The sequence below is a fragment of the Mchenga conophoros genome, linkage group LG19, assembly GCF_057382185.1.
Source record: "Mchenga conophoros isolate Kocher_MC1m ecotype Shallow Benthic linkage group LG19, M_conophoros_male_GT1.1, whole genome shotgun sequence".
NCBI lineage: Eukaryota > Metazoa > Chordata > Actinopteri > Cichliformes > Cichlidae > Mchenga > Mchenga conophoros.
Window position 1 is genome coordinate 30,027,244 of NC_140544.1, and position 19,839 is coordinate 30,047,082.

At 40.6% G+C, this 19,839-nt stretch overlaps 3 protein-coding genes across 10 annotated transcripts in view; 2 read left to right on the top strand and 1 right to left on the bottom strand.

Annotated features, from left to right (window-relative positions):
• flvcr2a (FLVCR choline and putative heme transporter 2a) overlaps window positions 1–8,151 on the top strand; it is a 28,892-nt gene extending 20,741 nt beyond the window's left edge. For 2 of the 3 annotated variants that reach the window (XM_085258119.1, XM_085258121.1), the window contains exons 4-11: window positions 601–668; window positions 940–1,043; window positions 2,299–2,409; window positions 3,459–3,564; window positions 3,668–3,779; window positions 4,700–4,764; window positions 5,558–5,677; window positions 5,987–8,151. In XM_085258119.1, coding sequence (XP_085114245.1) covers window positions 601–668; window positions 940–1,043; window positions 2,299–2,409; window positions 3,459–3,564; window positions 3,668–3,779; window positions 4,700–4,764; window positions 5,558–5,632 — 641 coding nt within the window. In that variant the 3' untranslated portion in view covers window positions 5,633–5,677; window positions 5,987–8,151. The remainder of the gene's footprint in view (window positions 1–600; window positions 669–939; window positions 1,044–2,298; window positions 2,410–3,458; window positions 3,565–3,667; window positions 3,780–4,699; window positions 4,765–5,557; window positions 5,678–5,986) is intronic. The other variant, XM_085258120.1, reaches the window with a different exon arrangement.
• erg28 (ergosterol biosynthesis 28 homolog) lies at window positions 7,906–11,406 on the bottom strand. 2 transcript variants are annotated; one of them, XM_085258135.1, is made up of 5 exons: window positions 11,295–11,406; window positions 10,885–11,039; window positions 9,236–9,326; window positions 9,028–9,146; window positions 7,906–8,911 (listed from the first exon to the last, which is right to left on the bottom strand). In XM_085258135.1, exons 2-5 carry the CDS (start codon window positions 11,015–11,017, stop codon window positions 8,823–8,825), a joined length of 432 nt encoding a protein of 143 aa, XP_085114261.1. In that variant the 5' UTR covers window positions 11,018–11,039; window positions 11,295–11,406; the 3' UTR covers window positions 7,906–8,822. The 2 variants fall into 2 exon arrangements, with proteins under 2 accessions (XP_085114261.1, XP_085114262.1); XM_085258136.1 differs by having other exon boundaries at window positions 10,885–11,022; window positions 11,295–11,393.
• Window positions 11,407–12,160: 754 nt separating this feature from the next.
• Window positions 12,161–19,839, top strand: part of ttll5 (tubulin tyrosine ligase-like family, member 5) — a 62,079-nt gene continuing 54,400 nt past the window's right edge. For 4 of the 5 annotated variants that reach the window (XM_085258111.1, XM_085258110.1, XM_085258112.1 and 1 more), the window contains exons 1-7: window positions 12,161–12,269; window positions 12,863–13,002; window positions 16,204–16,310; window positions 16,394–16,476; window positions 17,259–17,365; window positions 17,579–17,709; window positions 17,843–17,925. In XM_085258111.1, the coding sequence (XP_085114237.1) occupies window positions 12,944–13,002; window positions 16,204–16,310; window positions 16,394–16,476; window positions 17,259–17,365; window positions 17,579–17,709; window positions 17,843–17,925 (570 nt within the window). In that variant the 5' untranslated portion in view covers window positions 12,161–12,269; window positions 12,863–12,943. The other variant, XM_085258109.1, reaches the window with a different exon arrangement.

Sequence of the window (19,839 nt, forward strand, 5' to 3'; positions counted from 1 at the left end):
GTCATTAAAACGAATAGAGTTTGTGTAGCACTGATCTGATTGTTTTTGGTGATAGCATTTTTTGGCTCAAAGGTCACTAATTAGTGACAACATAGGAAAGACAGACCAAAGTTGTTCATGTTAAAGGGCTGTTTGAGTGTGTTAGCAGCTGTTTCTCAGACTATAGACTTCTTGCTTTCTTTCTAATCCTTTTAAAATCCATTTCCTCTCCTCCATCTTTAGTTTTTGCCAATTGTCTACCTTCAGTTATTATAAGAAGAATCCTGTGCTGAGTTTCACAAGGCAGTTGTTTTACTAATACCCACACACACACATTTATTGATTCACGTGTAGTCAGTTGGAATGCTAACATGATAAGCTGCTGGGAAACAGAAATGTTCATCTTTCAGTTTAAAGCTTTCAAAAAAGGAGAAAGTTTTTGAGTAGGGGGAGTATACACCCTAAAAATGCCCAAATAATCTGATTATAATGTCTCTTATATTGTGTGAAGCTCTCAAGAGTTTTTAGGTAGAAGCACCAGGACCCATCTGGTCCCCACATGAGACCACCTTTCTGTGCAGATTGTCTCAGAATAAACTGTTTTCTGTTTGTGGTCTACAGGCTTGAATGTTGGCTGCTTCTATGCTATTTCCACACTGTTGAACCGGATGATCATTGAGCACTATCCTGTAAGTCCCTATTATAGCCTTTTTTTTTTCATGTTTGTCAACTTTATATTTTCTGTCTTACCTTCTCTAATCTTCCTTGTGGCTTATGCTCAGATTGAATAGGCCCAGCAGGTAGACACTGTCTGACCGCATTTAACACTGAGCTATAAAGCATCCAAAGATATGGTCCTGACACAGATAACAGGAGTATGATTGTTACGGCTCAGTGCTTCTAGGAAATGACTGCATATTGTGACTTCACAGGTGCAAATGCCAACATTTTCTCTTTCAGGGTGAAGAGGTGAATGCTGGGAGAATCGGTCTGACCATTGTCATTGCTGGCATGGCGGGCTCTCTCATATGTGGCATATGGCTGGACAAGACCAAAACCTACAAGTAGTGTATTTCTTTTAAACCCCGTTTTTCAGTGATGTGGACTAAGATCAAACACAGAGCTGTGTTTTCTAACAAGAACCTACATTTGAGTCAAATCCTAAATATACACCATGTCCATCAGAACATGGCTACACTGTGATCATAAAAGGCTGAGTATAAAATGAACTTCACACCATTGCACCATCAACAGCTTAAACCATTGATACAAGGCAAGATGAATACATGATTTCATGTTATTTATTTTAACTTTTGACCCTACCATCCGAATGTCACAGCAGAGATTGAGAGTCATCTGACCAGGCGACACTTTTACAGTCTTCTATTGTCCAATGGTGGTGAGCCCATGTAGTTTAAGATTCCTGCCGTTAGCTGAAGGGAGTGGTAAACCATGGCATTCAAATAAACTAATGTCATTGTTTTCTACAGTCAGATTCTGATGGAGCTTCATGTGCACATGTAAAAAGATGCTCTTCTGAAAGGCAATGTAATTTTCAGTCCTCAGGATCAGCATTCTCACTTCTTCTCTGCAATGTTAGCTGTACTTTAAAACATCGACTCCTTGCATGAATGTCCTTTAAGTCACTCATCCATTCACAGAGAGATGTCCAAGTGAATTAGACCATTTGATTAAAAGAGGCACGTATTAGGATACAACATAGCCGAGTTTTCTGTGTGGTGTTGCTCTCTGCTTATCTGAACTGGCAGGCTGTACTTTACTGGTACTTCAAAGTAGCTTCTCAAGCCTTTTGCCACTGCATATGATGGAAAAACAGTAATCATACATTACTTCTTTCTACAAAATGACCACTTGCTTTATTCTGCAAGTTAGTGATTTAGTGTTGATAAACTGCCTTCATTAATGTGGCATAAAAATGTTTATGATTAGAGGAAGATCCTCAGTCCACAGATTCCTCACATGCCATTAGGATGGTTATCTGTCAGAGCAGTTAAGCCCAGATTTAGAATGTGGATCCAGAGTGAGCCGGAGGACTGTGCAATATTAACAAAAATGTTTTGCTGCTTGTTTTACGCGTGGTTGTACAAGAAGCAGCTTCAACAGAGTGAATTTGTTTTTGCAGATTGGCGCTGTTGTGACAAGTCGTTGGTGACACAAAATAATGGCATTCATTTTTTTGGGGGGGGGGGGGGGTTGAACATTATCGCTTGCGTTAGTCCTTATTGTGCCCGTCATAACATGTGCTATGATACATGGCTTAATGTCTTAAACTTTATTGTTATGCTCCTGTCTCCACAGACAGACCACCTTGGCCGTGTATATCCTTTCTCTAACTGGGATGCTGGCCTACACCTTCACCCTCAACTTGGGTCACCTGTGGGTGGTGTTCGTTACAGCTGGAGTTTTAGGGTAGGTAACCATTAAAGAATATGGTAAATGGCCTGTATTTATATAGCGCTTTACTAGTCCCTAAGGACCCCAAAGCGCTTTACATATCCAGTCATCCACCCATTCACACACTGGTGATGAAGCTACATTGTAGCCACAGCCACCCTGGGGCGCACTGACAGAGGCGAGGCTGCCGGACACTGGCGCCACCGGGCCCTCTGACCACCACCAGTAGGCAACGGGTGAAGTGTCTTGCCCAAGGACACAACGACCGAGACCGTCCGAGCCGGGGCTCGAACTGGCAACCTTCCGATTACAAGGCAAACTCCCAACTCTTGAGCCACGATCGCCCCGATGGTGTTTATGGCCACCATGGCCATAAACATCACAGTAGGCTCTAGCAGCCAACAGGTAACAGAGCTGTGAATGATCTCTTATATTCTGTCATGCAAATGTGATGGAGGAAAAAAAAGATGTTTCTCATACTTTTATTTATTTAAAGAAAACATTTCGGCAAGCGTCAGCAAAGTGAGAAATGCTGAGGGGCTGCCAGCTGTTTCTGAAGCTAAAGGGTTTCCGTGGAGCTGGAAATCCATTTATTGGAAGTGTTTAGAAAACTGCTTAGCTAAACAGAAGCTTTATTGGCCCATGCGGGTTGGCATAGCATTGACACTAGTTTTAACCTCGGGGTAATGTTGAATCATATTGGTCACGTTTAGAGTCCCGCTCGAAACTGATGAAGCTCTGTGTTGTTCAGTTTCTTTGTAGCAGGAATGCTGCTTTTTGAGCAAAACTTAGTGTTCCACAGTCCACAGGCTTTGTCAATAATTGCTATTTATGGTAAGCTGATTATGCCCATATCTGGTTTCCATAGCAATTCCTTTGTCTGCTTTTCACCCAGAGAGGATGTATTAAACCTCAATATACTTGTCCTACTTTTACATTTGTGGAGCATTTTTTCTGCTGGTTTTTGGACAGTTAAAAATAGTTGAGTCACAAAATTCTACGCTGAACAGATCAGACACTTGGTTTTATATTTTAGTTCACCTATATTTTCTGTCTTTCTCCAGTTTCTTTATGACAGGATACCTGCCTCTGGGTTTCGAGTATGCAGTAGAGCTCACCTACCCAGAATCGGAGGGGACCTCGTCCGGACTGCTTAACTGTTCAGCTCAGGTCGGTAACGTTCAGCACGTATGACTGCAGAGAACAAACAAATAACATATCATAACATGTCATGTTGTTTGGGCCTTTAAAGAGCTTCTCACTCTCATTTCAGATCTTTGGAATCATTTTCACCATAGCTCAGGGAAAGATCATGGATTACTGGGGAACTTTAGCTGGCAACATATTCTTGTGCATCTTTCTGCTAATAGGAACAGTGGTGACAGGTGAGATGTTAACCTCATCTCTGTAGATATGGGCTGTTTTCTTTCCCATGTCTGTGTGTGATACTCAGACCAACTTATGTGAAACCATTTTGTGTAATACTTGGACTTGCAAAGACTCGTCTCTTTCATAGGCGTATGCTGCCTCCTAGTGGCTAAATTACTTTTCACACTATATTAAAGTTGTAGTTAAAGAGGACCAAAAATACCTATTTTTTAGCGCTACATTTTTATCGTTGCTCTCTACTAGAGTAGCTTTGCATGATTCACAGCTAAAAATAACTCATATGCCTCATTGTAAGCCTTGGTGCGGCCTACTCCGAGTCTGAAACAATTTGACCCTTCCTTTTAAGTCAGCTTTTTTCTGTTTATGTGCTCTGCATGCCTAAAGTGACAAAGGTAAGGATATACACTGTCACTGACATCATACAGAGCTAAGAGCAGAAACCACATGTTTAGAGGCGTCTGCAGCGGGAGGTTTTGTCTTGTTGGAAATGCCTCTAAATGCACTGAACTTATTTGAATAGTAGGTCTTTTTCCCTTAAGACCTTTTTGTTATGTTCTGACATGTAAAACCTTAATGGCAGGAGTACCTTCTTTTTACCACAACCATGCTTGTTAAGGTCTTACTGTCTAACTGTGCATATCCTTCGATATCCTTCCTCCATCCTCTCTGAGTTGTCACAGGAAGGGGGATATCTTTGATTCAATAATCTCTGAGCACCAAAGGATATTCTGCATGCTGACCCAGAAAATTAGTTTTGAAGAAAACGTGTTATATAAAATACAAGAAGATAACATGGGAGTAGCAATTTTAAAACTTCCACACCAGTATGCTGTTCTATTTAAATGTAACTTTATTTTGCACAAAATTAATCATCAGTAATTTAATGTGTTTCATAATATTATTATTATTATTGCAGGATTTATCAAATCCGACCTCCGACGGCAGAAGGCCAACCAACAGGTTGAGGTGCAGACAGTGAGTGTAAGTACGACTGTGTGTGTTACATGAAGTTAGAGGTGGGATGTGTGTTAGAGCCCACCCTGGCTCTGGATTGAATGCGCTCTGAGTGGTTTTCTGCTGGTGGCTTCTCTGCAGTCACTTACATTGCAGTCTGCTGCGGCAGGCTTGGATGCAAAGCGAATGCAGGCGGTCGTCCCGCTGCCCTGGTTGCAGCTTTCTCCGCAAGCTGCTAAAAATGTCGTTTTCTCTCAGCTATGCTTCGTCTAACAGCTCTCTGGCTCGCTCTCATTAAAAACACGTTTGCTTATTCTTTGCTTTGAAAAGCGTTGCTTTGGTTTAATGCTTACAACGGGTGCAGTTGAGAGCTGTCAAATAAATATTTTCAGCTAAAAAAACTTATATTAAAACCAAGTATTAAAACTAAATATGTGGTGACTTTTGTAACTTCGGAGATGTTCATGCTCACCTGTCGCCTTGCTTTACGTCAGGCTCGGGACCTCTTGCTTTCTTTCTTTGTCCTTTTTGTCCTTCTGATATTCCAGTTTTAACACTACAAACGCAGCTTAAACACCAGTAATCCTGCACACCAGTGGAAGTCAAAGTGATAGTAGTGCAGTAGATTTAAAGAGATGTATCTAAATAATAAACAAAGCAGAACTAACGATACATGCAGTTTCCTGATCAAAGGCTGTGGTATAGCTGGGTGTGCAGGTGTCTCTGGATGCACTGGTGGTGTGTTATGAATGAGAAGGTGGAAGATGAGGGGGACCCCTTAGGGCCCCTCAGAGGTGTGACCCCAAAGCTATCATTCCAGCCTGCAGGCTCCCTGTCATCGGTGCAGGACTACGGGGCCACGTCGTGCGGCAGCCCCTGGCAACGGCAGTCTTGACATTAACCCACAAGCTCACAAACACCAAAACACACACCTGCCAAGGTAGGGTGAAAAAAGGGTTTTAACGATTGTGCACACAATCATGTTTGCATTTACTTGAAGGTGTTACCGGTTAAACTGCAGCGTATTGTACTCGACTGCACAATCAGCCCTTTAAATCGCACAAACAGACTCGGTGTCATTGTGGAATTAAACGTTTATCCGGTGATTGCAACTCATCTGAAGTTCATTGTGAAAAGACACGTGATGAGGTGTACTGAATGTGAAGAGATGTTTGTTGCTGATATAATATTGATGTTGAACTCTGCTGCCACTTCACTCATTTTACTGCATCACGTCTGTCCTTTGCAGACAATTACTGCTGATCTGGAAAGAGGAATCTCTCCACCTGAAATCTTGAAAGAGGTGAGGTTGTGAGGAAGACAGATATTTCTCTGTCCAAGATCTCAGAATATCACCGTGTACAGATTAAAAGCAAATAAGACACATTAAAAAACAACAACAAAAACTGACATATCGAGACGCACAATCATGCACAAACGACTGAGGAGCTGAAAGCTGTGAACTGTAAGAACATGGAGGCTGAATCACAGAGAACAGTGTTGCTTTACGGAGTTCTGTTTGGACTCTGTGATGCAGAAATCCACATTGGTATTACACCCCAAACCACCATGGGGGAATGCACTTTCAAGGTTTTTACATCATGGGATGATGGCATTTTACATGTCTTGTTAGGTGTAATGTATCTGCCACTTTAGTGACTCCAACCTTCAATCTAACTGAATGCCTTTCCTAGTTTTCTTCTGACCGGTGTTAATGTAGTGTTTTATGCATTTGACTGGCAATATTGAAAGTTTTCTAATATATGACCAACATTGTGTGTAATTGAACTCTCTCTTTACATTGATGAAGGTGTCTCATGTTAGTGTTCTGTGTTTAGAATATGTGTATTCAATGCAGATTAAGGACTACGACGTGTTTACCTGTCAGGCAGCCAAGTCACCTTTCGCCTAATTGAGGCTTTCGTATCTGTCGTCTGCCGTTCAGGATGACAGTATTACTTGTGAATACTGCTGATGCAATGTATCTGAGTTCGCTTTGGGGGGGGCGGTCAATATTGGCCCCATTTTACTGTGATTGACTTCTTTAAAAAGACACAAGAGGCGAGAATGTCTGGAACGTAAAGGATGTCAGCACAGCGGAAAATAAGAACAACACAATGGGAGATTGCGACTAATCAGATCTACTGCCCTTGTCATTTTGCACACTTTTTATGTGTACTTTTTACTTTTGGTACTGTAGAATTATACAAACAGGCGACAAATCGAAGGGAAATCCATCAGAAATATGTCTTGGGTGTTGGGCCAATACATGCCAGAGTCGGAGTAATGCAGCTCAGTTCTTGTGGAAAATATTACCTAATTTTGTGTGAATAATTGTAGTGGCAAGCAAACATAAGATGGCCAAAATCTCCTCTTTATGGTCAATGTGGTTAAATTCTGATGACTTTAAAGGCTTAACACATCTTATTTTTTATAGTCATTAAGTGTCCCAAGTGTCCAACAGATGTGGCCTGATCTGAGCACCACTTTGCACAGTTGTGCACCGATCCTGAGTGGACCTAAACAGTGCCAATCAAATGCCCTCCACCTGTTAGAGCCCAGGGTCAAAGGCTCAAGTGGTTTAGTGTTTTCCTTCGTTTTGTTGCCTGTGTGTATTTTATGCTGTGTAACCAGTAGTTGTACAAATTTTTACTTCAGGTATTTTTAGGAAGTTGTCTCGAAATGTTGATATTTAATTAGGACTTTTATGTGTCTGTGAGAGGTTCTAGTTAATCTTAGTCTTAGGCACTTTAAAGTGCTGTGAATTTTCCACACCCTTAGAGTTTTTGCTATTTTGGCATGATGTGTAGTTGATCCAGTCAATAAGGAAAAAATGAAACTGCAATACAAACTATGGGATTTTGAACACTGTACCAAAAACAGAAACTAAATTAAGAACAAATCTATATATTTATAGATAAATAAGCCCTAGCTAAATGTGTCTGTGTATTTTTGTATTTCACCACAATGTGGCCATGTTTAAATCAGGAGATTTATGCTTTCTTTAACCCAAATATGAGAACAGAACAAAACTGGGATTTCAGTCTTTAGCACAAACCGTGCAAAAACACAATTACACCTTGAAGGACACTTCAAACAAAGGACTACAAGACTACAAAATACTATTGCCACAATTATTACAGCAATAAAAAGCATAAAAAATCAAGATATTTTTAAAAATTAAGTTTTATACAAAGTTATTTGTGCATAAATTTCCAGGATGTACAAATCTTTCACAGCACACAACAAACATCAAACCAACCTCTGCTGTATGATTTTTCTAATGAGGTGCGTGGTTTTCTTCTGCGTAGCCTTCCGACATCTTTGGTACATCTGGGCTTGCTTTGATTGAAAGACTAGAAAACTGTACTTTCTATGCTCTGGTGCAATAAAACAATCATGGTGACGAGAAAATGTGTACTGTGGTTCTGTTTCTACGGTCAGTCAGCGGCACCATAGCAAAACCGAGACTGAGAAAGAATACGCTATCTGTGCTGTTAAGACAACATAAAACTCCAGATATTGCTCTTTTAAATATGAAATTATTACAAATTCTAAAGCAGCACACATTGACCACTGTATTGTAAGATATACACCAATCGATCACAACAATAAAACCACCTGCCTAATCTGCTGTGTTCCTCTTGTGCTGCTAAAACAGCTCTGATTCCTCATGAAGGCAGGGTCTTTGAGGATGTGCTGATTGGGAGCATGACAGCAGCAGTTGTCCCCAAAGATCAGCCTTGCTGGGGCACATCCTACAAAGGCTCATTTGGATTAGGGACTACTAGCGTCTTCCTGTGTTTGAGCACATCATCAACTGCAGTCGTGGACCAGGAATCCCAGGTCCCGACGTTTCCCAGCAGAATATTGCAGTTTCACAAGATAATGTTATTTATTTGACCTGTGAGGGGTTTTAATGTCATGGCTGATCTGTGTAAATGTAAATAATGTCACAGTAGAAAGTGAATTTACATCAGTATATCCTGTTCTTCAAGGCAAGAAGCAGCACACGAGGACCAGTTCACAGAAGGCTGGTGGAGGTGGATTCAGTTCAACAACAGGAAACTCCAGATTGCTGGGACTCAGTTATGCTTTTTCTGTCGCGCTCCAACTTCCTCCTGTGTTTCTGGAAAACACTGGAATCCAATGAGCATTCCTATGATGGAAAAACCTGCAAAAACACAGTGATGTACTTTTAACTGTGTATTCCAGTGTGTTGTGATTTAACTTAAGACGTCCTGATGGGGAGTCCAACAGAGGTTATTATCACTATTATTCATTACTCACTAGCCACAATGAGAGGGGCCATGACTCCGATAGTCAGCGGTGCAGTTTTATAGATAAAAGCCTCAGATAGGAAGTGGCCCAATGCCAGGACAAACGTCCATAAGGTGATGTGATACAGCCTGCAAGAGCCAGGGTTACACAGTGAATAACCCATAGACTTCCACCAGAAATGAGTTTTTATGGTGCAGGAAACAACACGATGGCTTACGTTCTATTCTGGATATCAATGGCACAGGCACAGCGAATGATCGATGACAGCAGCGTCCAAATACCAAAGGTTCGAGCTTGGAGACCATTTACTGAGAAATTAAATAAATACAGATACAATATATCATGATAGAGAGCATCCATTATTAGTTGAGAACAATGCAGGAGGGTTTCTTGGAGCATTTCTTTCTTTCTTTTTTTTTAACCTTTTGAGCAGGTTTAGCTGAGGACATTGATTTATTATCTAATTCTAAGATCCTATACACTAACCAGACACTTTATTAGTTACACCATGCTTGTACCAGGTTGGACCTTGTTACGTTTTCAGAACTGCCGTAATTCTTTCACAGCATCCCAAACGTGTTTTATTGGATTGACTTCTGGTGACTACAGAGGCCATTTGAGCTCAGTGAACTCACTGACATGTTTGAGACCAGTTTGAGATGATCTGAACATATCCAGTAGATGGGTACACTTATGTAATCATGGCCACAACAATACTCAGTCAGGTCGTGGAATTTAGCACTCAGTTAGTGCTAAGGGGCTCAGAGTGTCCCCCCCAAAATACCCCACATCATTACACCATCGCCACAAGCCTGAAAATTTGGATTTTGGATGGATTTATACTTTGATGTTGTTTTACAACAAATTCTGACCCTATCATTTGAATGTCAAAGTAGAAAATGAGACCACCAAACATTTTTCTGGTCTTCAGTTGTCCATTTTAGCTGATCCCTTGTTACCTCAGTTTCCTGTTCTTAGCTGGCAGTGGTAGCATCTGCTGCAGTCTTTTGCTGCTTCAAGGGTCCACATATTGTACTGAGTTGTTGCCACATGTTTAGGTGGTGAGATAGCAGTTGAACAGGTATACCTAATAAAGCGTCCAGTGAACGTAGAGCGGTGTCTGGTTTGTTATGCCACCTGTAAGTGCATTTTTCTGGAAATGTGCCGCAGTACAGAAGTTTTCTGCAATACTACTTACTATGGTGAAGATTATAAAAAAACAAGATTTTAATGCCCTAAATTACTATGGTTTATTCAAGTTTTTAATACAAAGTAAGAAAAGAAATTCAATATTGTGATTTCACAGGATTAGAATTATTGTTGCAGTCCAGATCAATGGGAATAACAGCAGCTAACAGCAGCTTATAAAAGGCAACATAATACTACAAAGGCTACAAGGGCTAATAATTATTATAAATGAATGCTTTCAAACTAAGTATATATTTTCCAATCTAAAGTGAAGTCTTGCTAATAACTACTACTATTGGTTTGGCTCCTATTAGGGAGAAATGGCCTTGTATATTCTGATTATGATTAATAAAACATTTATACGTGCTCTATATAGACTCTGCACGCCAGTGATATGCAGGCTAATAGGTAATTAGTTGATGATCATCACGTGCATTTTAACATAAAGTGTTGCTTGGTATTCGAAGCGTGTGGTGTTTGCCTAATTTATATTAATACTAGAGTCACAAACTAATAATCACGTTACTTTTAAGGTTGTCAGGTTGCACATTCCACTTCTATTTTTATCTGTATTTACTGTACAGCACTTTGGTCAGCCTTGGTTGTTTTTAAATGTGCTCTATAAATAAACTTGACTTGACTTGACTTCTGTCAGAAAACAAAATCCAGTTTTCTCACCAAACTCTGGCATGCCTGTGTAGAGCTTTTCGGACAGAAAACTGTGATCTCTGAAACTCTGCACGGTGTTTCCCATCGCGATGACGGACACCATCACCAGCCAGCTCCGCAGGACGTTCAGAAAGCGACTCATCTCTTCTGTGTGGAAGAAGCACCTATCAGAGAGGAAAACTGCCGGTTCACTGCAGGACACACCACTCCGAACTACAGGTCAGTACAAACCCCGGTTATATAACATTAGCATTGGACGGAAGAATAGATGTATTTCTATTTCATGTCTAACATAAGACATTAGCTGGCAATACATCAGTAACTCATATGACATAACAAGCTAACCCTGGATTAAGCAGGTTTATACAATTAGCTAGCCTATTATACTTTAAAACATCACGAGTACGTCATGTATTTACCTGACTGCGCCTGTCAAACTATCATATTCCCGACAAAACAGGAGTATACTGGCGCTAGAAAAAGTGGGACTGAAGCCAACCGAGTGGCGAGTCCTTCAATCTTGGCTCGTGGGGTTAACCAATAAGAGCGCTTAAAATGGCTCCTGTTAATCGTACCATGATTGTGATTGGTGATTTCAGGCGTTAGGGTTCCGCCTATTTTCCCCTCTAACCAATCTACATATAGTAATCCTGTCGCGTGTGGACAGTGCTAGACTGCGTCCAAACAAAGAGTAGCTGTAGAGCAAGAGAATTATGCAGGTGACGTGCCTCTACGAGCAAGGCTTGCCACTTGGCAGCCACCTTTGTAACGTTTCCGAACACTTATTCCGAATCTAAATCCCAATTAATTATATTATTAGGTAATTGTGAACATGAAAAACTGCATCTATAGAAAAACCTATGAAATAATGCAAAAGACGTTCGAATTTTGACTCAACTAATCTACGACTAAACACGGTCTAAAATACGATTTTAACAAGCATTTATCCACTGGAAGTATATATACATTCTCTCACAATCTTAATTCAATACTCTTTGAAAGCCATGCATTTCTTTTACATAAAAATAGATGTAGATTTGAGGGGTCCCAGTATTTTGGAAAATGCTTTAAAAAAGTTATAAAATATTATAAATGTTATTAAACATTAAGGCACACCAGCTCACTGTGCAGCAACTGAAGCAACACAACAATATCAAAATATAAAGAACATATGAAGGAAATCGCTCTTTGTAATATTTCTATTGAAATGTTTTTGCCTATTTATTTTAAATGTACGGGCAGTTCAAAGTTTCGTCACGTGGATCAATATTGTCGCGCGCATGCGCCTTTCTCTGTTGCTATCCACTTGTTGTAGTTACAGGAAGATTAACGGCGATTGCTGGACTTGGCGATACCAACTAGCTTACTGTTAGCAGCCTCCACAGAAATTCAAGGCAAGTTTTTGTGGTCCGGGTATAGTGGTTAACTCATTTGCCTTGCATGTGAAAGGTTCCCGGTTCGTTTCCGGGAGGAAACAAACCCACCCTCAGAGTGTTATAAGCTAATGTACTCTCAAGTGCTGGTCCCAGCCCAAAGGAAGGGCATCCGCGCGTAATAGTCCAAATACGCGGATCTATTTGCTGTGGCGATCCCTTGGGAAATAAGCGAGCAGGCGAAAGTACCTTCTTTCTGTTGCTGTATGTATTTGTACTTCATTATAAAAACCTCAGTGGTGTCAAATTAAGCAGACTTTGCGTAGTTGACAACGCGTGCAGGCATAAAAGTAACGCTTTATTTAGCAGTTTGGTTTTGTCTTAACCATAGACTGTCTATAACGTGTTAAGATGATTTCACTGCCACAGCAGGCAGACTTAGAAAGCAGCAGCGGTTCTCAGGTGAGAGCATGCTAACTGTAAATCACTGTAGGACGCTGTTAGTGTTGCAGTCTTCGTGTTAAGCTGTCGTGGAGCAGAGTGTTATTAATACATCGGCGTTTTTATGAGATCATCTTAGAAGTGACTGTTGTGTTTTCCCTTGGATGTTGCAGATGCCAGGGTAAACACTAGATACCGGTACTTGGTCCCACGAAGATTTCTCCGGGCAGATCGTACCCCCCTTTGCAGTGAAAATGCCAGCCGTGATCCGTGATAAAGAGGACTCTGAATCCTCCTCAGAAGACGAGCAAGAGTAAGTACAAGTTAGCAGTTCATATTAATATGTCTGCTGCAGAATAAAGGACAGCCTGTGATCTAAACAGAGTCAAGGTCAGAGGTTATAGAAGCACCTGGGATTATCTGCTTTATATCACAAATAAAACAAGCTGCCTCAAATCTGTCTTTTCTCATTTAAAGAAAAAAGCAACAACTCTCTCAATCAATGCTATTGGTGCCTTTGTTTTGAGTATTTTGTCCTTCAAGAGGAGCTACTGTTGCTTGTTTGCAGACACACTGGAGAAGAGTAGGATATTGCTCACAGTCCCTGCAATCCCTGTGGGACTTGGCAAGTCAGTTAACTTCTTAGCCTACTGATCCTCTTGGCATACTGCATAAGATTTCCAAATAATACATCTTGTAATATGACATTATGGTGAACTAAAAGCATTGTTCATTTTCTCTCTCATTGCAAGTTACCAAATCAATTTAAGGTGAAATGTAATCGGTGAGGGATTACAGAAGATGTCCTGAGCTCTGTTTAATCATTTATGTCAAGATACATGCAAACAAAATGACACCTTCAGGTGTCTTTCATTCTGTATAATTGATGACTGTCATTTAGACAAATGAGTATATATCCCTCTGCTGTGGATGCACCAGCTGGTCTTTGCTTTCTTGTCTCGGTCTAATAATTCCCTTTTAAGCCGTGCTTAGTCATACCTTTCTGGGTTCCTCTGTATCTGCTTTTAGGCTCCATCTCCTAAATTAGTTTGGATTGCTTAGAGTTAGCATTTAACCTTCAGGCTACCAACGCTGCATTTATTGACATGGCAGTAATTATACATTGAGATGCTACAACATGGTTGTTCAAAAATATCTACCCCATAAACACATCTCAGTTCCATTGCAAGAGTAATATTGCAGTAGTTTTTTTTAAACAACTGCTGTCTGCAATTTTTTACTTGCACACAAAAAGTCTTGACACCATGAAAGAAGTGTTGACCTTCCTCAAAAACACAAAAGGAAAGTCACCATGACTGTGATAAAAGGACAGTACTGTTTTGGTGCGAAAATGAGAAATAGGTGCCGCGGTTTACTGAAACAGCAAACACACAAGGTAATATAGTATATAAAGCAAAAACAAAGTTTTTACAATTCTAAAGAGCTTGAAAGTCATATTTTGTTTGACCGCCTTTATTCTTCAGCACAGCCTGAACTCTCTTGGGCAAGTTCCGGGCATCTTGAAGGACTTTCAAAGCTCTTCTTTGGATGCCTTCTGTTCTGTTCTCTGTCAAGATGATCCCACACTGCTTCAATAATGTTGAGGTCCAGGCTCTGGTGAGACTGATAGTGTTCCACTGTGGGTTTTTTAATCCAGGTATACTTGTACTGCCTTGGCATTGTATGCGGAATCATTGTCATGCTTAAAAATGAAACTGTTTGCAATGAGATGCTTTTCAGATAGTGTTGCATTGTAGAAGAAAATGTGAAACCACTTTTCTTTGTTTATAATTATATAAATAATCCACAACATCACTGGCTGAAATGTAGCCCCAAACCCTGACAGAGCCTTCAGTGTGTTTTACAGATGGCTAAAGACAAATTCTGGATTCACCACTCCGTAAGGCCTGTTGCTGTGCAGTTCTTTTGAATTTTGGCATTTTTCTGTCCTTTCTCCCTGTTTCTCTTCCTTAAGACTGGCTTTTTGACAGCCACCCTTCCACTTAAACCATTGCTAATGAGGGCTTGGTTTAGAGTAGCAGATCAACTGAAGAGCCAGATGCATCTCTCAGGTCGTGTGTCAGATTTGTACTTGTCCTATTCCTTAATGAACATTTCATCTGCTGTAGATAGTTTTTTTTAGACCTGCCACATCTTTTTCTTCTTTAACTTGTCCAGTTTCCCTTTTAAGGACACACTGCGCATCTCGCTACACAAACAGTTCAGCTAATAGCTCTTTGGAAACAACACTGGTTCACGCCTTGAGTTTGGTGCCTTTTAATGCTTGCTTGTATTATAGTGAGCAAAATGCAAAGAAATTGTGTACCAGTTTTTCTTAAGTTCAATTTAAAATGGACAAAATAACAGGAGTATGCACAGTTTCACTTCTGGTAAGTAAGGTTGCACTCTTTGCCTTAATTACAGTGTATGCAGACCTTCATGCCACATGGGATGGCTACATGGTATAACATTACAGGCTGTCACAAAAGATGCACAGCACACATAAAGGCGAAACCATCCATTGGAAACCTACCATGGCAGAAACACAAGTCTACAGCACAGGCCTTTATTTCAACGTTTTGTTGAATTTAATAAAAACAGAAAAATCATAATCATGAGAATAAATGTTTTACAAAATGCACCCTGCACATGCTGATAGATGTCTGTCCAATAAGCCGTTCTATTTAAAATAAGATAAGATATACTTCATTTAGCCCATGTGCCAAAACATTAAAGACAACCTATAACAAGTTTAGATAAAGTACAATAATGCAGTAGACGTGGGACTGGAACCAAAATGTAATAGAAAGAAATGTCAGTTCCTCTTTGAATTTTACTGTTACAAATATCAACAATGCTTTAAAAGTACTAATATTGCACGATCATATTCAGAGATGATGGTGGTGATGTTAACACATTCTTCTGTATAAGATCTTAACATCTTGTGTGTATGCAGGTGTCTGGGTAGTCTCGGTGATGGCTTATGCTCATGATAAACAACAAGCTTAAATACTATCAAAAGACTCCTCTTAACAGTGAGCAACCCAGCCCTGTCAGTGCGATAATCTGCGATATTGTCTCACATACCTGGATACTTGAGCTAAGGGCAGCAGTTGCTTGCATGCCCCACCTCTCCCACTTGTCAAGGCTGGTCATACCTGATTGACTTCTACTCCATCATCATGTCACCTTATCTTATTTTGACCCCCTGATAAGCAGGCTGTGTCTGGTACTGTTAGACATTCTCGACTTTTACAAGGGTATTTGGAGTACTGTACATGGGTTTGTTATTGCCCAGCACCTCACAAAGCTCTGTGTGGTCCTGCCTCTATCTGCTTGACTGAAATAAACACCACGTCACGAGGCATTCCCGCAGCCTTAGGTAAGATGCCCATATAGGTCAGTTCATGTCATCCTGGAAGATTTTGGGCACTGAAATTCACCCCAAAGTGCATCTCTGAAACTTTGCTCCTGTTATTTTTATTAAGTGTCTGTATAATTTGTCACCCACTAGAGACCATCCCTGCATCTCATGGGGCAGCCTTAGCAAGACCATCCCGATTCTCCTGTTTTTCCCTGAAGCTGTTGTTTCAAAAGATGGAAGCATATCTTCTGTTGGAGGTACAGTGCAGAGTAATAAAAATGTCATTTTGGAGCCTATAAAAGTTCAATGCTAAGAATATCTTGTTGTGCTTTTTGCACAGAACGATATAATATGGCCTTCAAGATTGTGCGCACAGAGAGCCGCCTGGTACGAGAAATACTCACCAATCACGGATTCCATGAGGTAATGTTCTCACTTAAATCGTACAACTTTAACAGATAATCTTGTAAAAATACATTGTTTTTCTTTTTTTCTTTCTTTTTTTTTTTGCGGCACATGCAATTGTAGGATACGCTTTACTGTAGGTCTGTTAATCTTCATTTGACTGCTGGTGACAAAGCCCGGGAATGCACCCATGGAAAAAAACAAAATGACCTCAAAAAGCATTAATCTGGTTTCACAAGGGCACACAATCCCCGTTATTGCTCTCTCCAAGCAGCTACAATTAATTCCCTTTTTATTTCATTTCAATGCTTCTCGACTGCTGCTAACCCATCATCAAAAGGCAGACGAGTGTCTACCGCAGCCCGGACAGAGCCAAACTTTAATAAGCCTTTATTGCGAACATCTGGCTCTCCACGGGACGCGGACAGAATGGCCATGTGAATCCCGCCTCCTAACAAATTGTTGGAAAAATACACAAATAAAGAGATAAAATAACATGACAGTGATGGAAATCTGTGAACTGGCCTTCCCTTTTGAGATCGTGTCAAAAGCGTAAGTCGTACAGTAGTTCGTGGGGTTAGTGATGGGGTAATGGTGGTGATGCTGGAGTCTGTTTCTTAGATTCAGCCGAGCAATCAAACGTGATGGACGTCAGAATACGATGCTTCTGTTGGTGGCTGGAAACTCTTGAGAGCTTACCCTTTTAATGATCCCTTTGCTGGTGTATTTTACTTTTTGTGCGCTAAATCAAAATCATTTCATCTGGCTTGTCTGCTCAGTTCAGTCTTGCTATTTTTCAGGTTCACCCAAACAGCAATGACTTCAACCTCATGTGGACAGGGTCTCACCTCAAGCCTTACGTACTACGCAGCCTTCAAGACTTCCAGAAGGTCAACCACTTTCCCAGGTATAATAGAGGTTTCAAATATAGAGTGTGTTTCCACTGTTTCCTCTGTTATAAATATCGCCGTATGAGGCAATGTGTTTGTTGGCTTTCGCTTGCAACGTGCGATTTATTTGGGACCGATGTCTTTATGAAGCATGAAGTGAATCATACCGTCAGGCCCAGGGTGTTCTGTAGCCGTTATGTGTTCCTATATTTGTTCTTCCACACGTCCAGATCGCACGAACTGACACGCAAAGACCGTCTCTATAAAAACATCCAGCGAATGCAACAGACTCATGGCTTCAAAAACTTCCACATTGTTCCTCAGACCTTTGTGCTTCCCGCCGAGTACCAGGAATTCTGCAGTAAGATACCACCCACACATAATCCTGTTCGTCTTAGCAGGGCTATATTTATGACATGTTTACAGTCATTTTGAATGACTGCAGTTCTCTGCGTTTCCTGCTTTCCTCTTCTTCTTTTCTTTCTTTTCCTCAGATTGCTTTGCCAAGGACAAGGGCCCGTGGATAATTAAACCAGTAGCATCTTCAAGAGGACGAGGTATCTACTTGGTTAGCAATGTGAGTTTATTTTATTCTTAGACTTCTGTGCCTTTTGATCCTTAAAATGTGAACACTTCACACTTTTCTCTCCTTTCATTTTCCCCTCTCCCCAACCGGTCACACCAGATGGCCACCCTCCCCTGAGTCTGCTGTCATGGCTGCCAAGTGCTTGTTCATAGCAGATAATTGGCTCCCTGGCCTTCTGTCTGTAGTGTTTTAGTCTTTTCCTTAACATATAATGTGTACTGTGGCTATTACACTGTTTTAAATGGCTCTGAGTCTAATTACATTTTTTAATTCTAAACTTCAGTTGTCAAAACCTTCAGAGGACTTCAGTGATATAATAAATATAATTTGACAGAAAAATACTTCTACAAATTCCACCTCATTGTTTGTTCCTGGTGCTTTGTGGCTACAAACCTGGGTGGTCATCGAGGAAAAAAGAAAGCAAATTAGTGGACTTTGTGTTGCAAGTATGCTGCCAACCTAGTGTTTTTGAAAGGTTAAGAGTAAACCTTAACCTTTAAGTAAAGTAATTTTGAGTCACGGTTATAGGTATTTTTCTTTCTTCCTTAATTCCCTGTGTAGTTTAGTCTTGGTATACTTGGTACTGCTGATCCCCAAGTTTGGAGGATGTCAACTATTACTTCTTTCCCACCTGTGTTTGAGCTTGGTGTGACTGCACTGGCGTGTGTTTGCAAAGATGGGGAAAGTTATTCCACATCGCTTTTATGTCGGACTAGTGTCGGATGTTGGAACTCGGAAGTGATGTCACTCCAGAGTTAGTGCATTCCAGTGCTAAAGTTGGAAAAGCGAGAACAAAAACAGGATTTGTTTTGATTCTTAGCGAGATAAAGCCATCCAGGTATCACAAGCAATACAACATAATACTTGTTTTTTATGTGGGGTGGCTGTAGCTCAGGAGGTAGAGTAGGTCATCTGCTGATTGTCTGCTGATCAGAAGGTTGGTTGTTCGATCCCTGGCTTCCCCGGTTTGTATCTATTAGAGTATGAATGTTAGTTAGAAAGCATAGAAAAGAGTCTGTGTGTGAATGGGTGAAAAAAGTGCTTTGAGTGCTCCAGGAGAACAGAAAAGCACTATATAAGAATCAGTCCATTTACATACTTAAAACCAGCATTGGGGCACATTCTTGGGTAGAGCCTGGTCAGTGCTTTGTGTATAGCTTTTTTTATCAAGTCACAAACATACAACATTGGCTATGGAGATTTTACAGTTCAAGTTGTACTACTGTTTACAGTAGTACACTTTACATTCATTGCCACCATTGCAGACTGTTAACTGGAGGTTGGTGGGGCTTCTCTGACTTTCCGAATAGGAAATATGAGTTGAAGGGGGCATTCGAGATTAAATTTCGGACCAGGGACTCAGAAATCCTGATTTCTGACCTAATCTGAAATGCACAGTTCTTCTCCCCAAAATAGCCTTTTCAAAAAAATAAAAATAGTGTTGGCATATTTGTAAAGTATGAAAGATAAAACAACACTGAACACAATTAACTGAATCTTTCTTTGTTAATGGGGACTCCAGCACTGGGACTAGTGTTTAATAGTAACTACAAAGCTAAAGCCAGCAGAGTTTAAGAATAGGTTAACACGGACTGAGAAACGGGGAGAAGAAAACAGCTAATCTTAATGCCAAGCAAAGCTCAAAACAATAATACTGACTGTCAGTCAGCTCTTCTGTTGTGTGTGTGTGTGTGAGAATAAACCATGTGCAAGCATGAATTCGCATTAAGGGTAAAACCTTAGTGGGAGTTAACTATAAGCACACTGACATAAAAAAGTACCATGTGAACTCAAACAGTCACTTGGCCAGATGTTATCTAAGTGTGGGGGTTGCACTGATACAGCTGTCTTCGAAGTAAGTATCAACCAGCGTTTCAGACATTAATAAGCTTCGCGGAGTAAATC

Coding starts and splice junctions, on each gene's coding strand:
- erg28 (XM_085258135.1), bottom strand. CDS start 11,017: ATGAGTCGCTTTCTGAACGTCCTGCGGAGCTGGCTGGTGATGGTGTCC. Junction 9,327..10,884: donor CACAGGCATGCCAGAGTTTG/GTGAGAAAACTG, acceptor TTAATTTCTCAG/TAAATGGTCTCCAAGCTCGA. Junction 8,912..9,027: donor GGCCCCTCTCATTGTGGCTA/GTGAGTAATGAA, acceptor GTGTTTTTGCAG/GTTTTTCCATCATAGGAATG.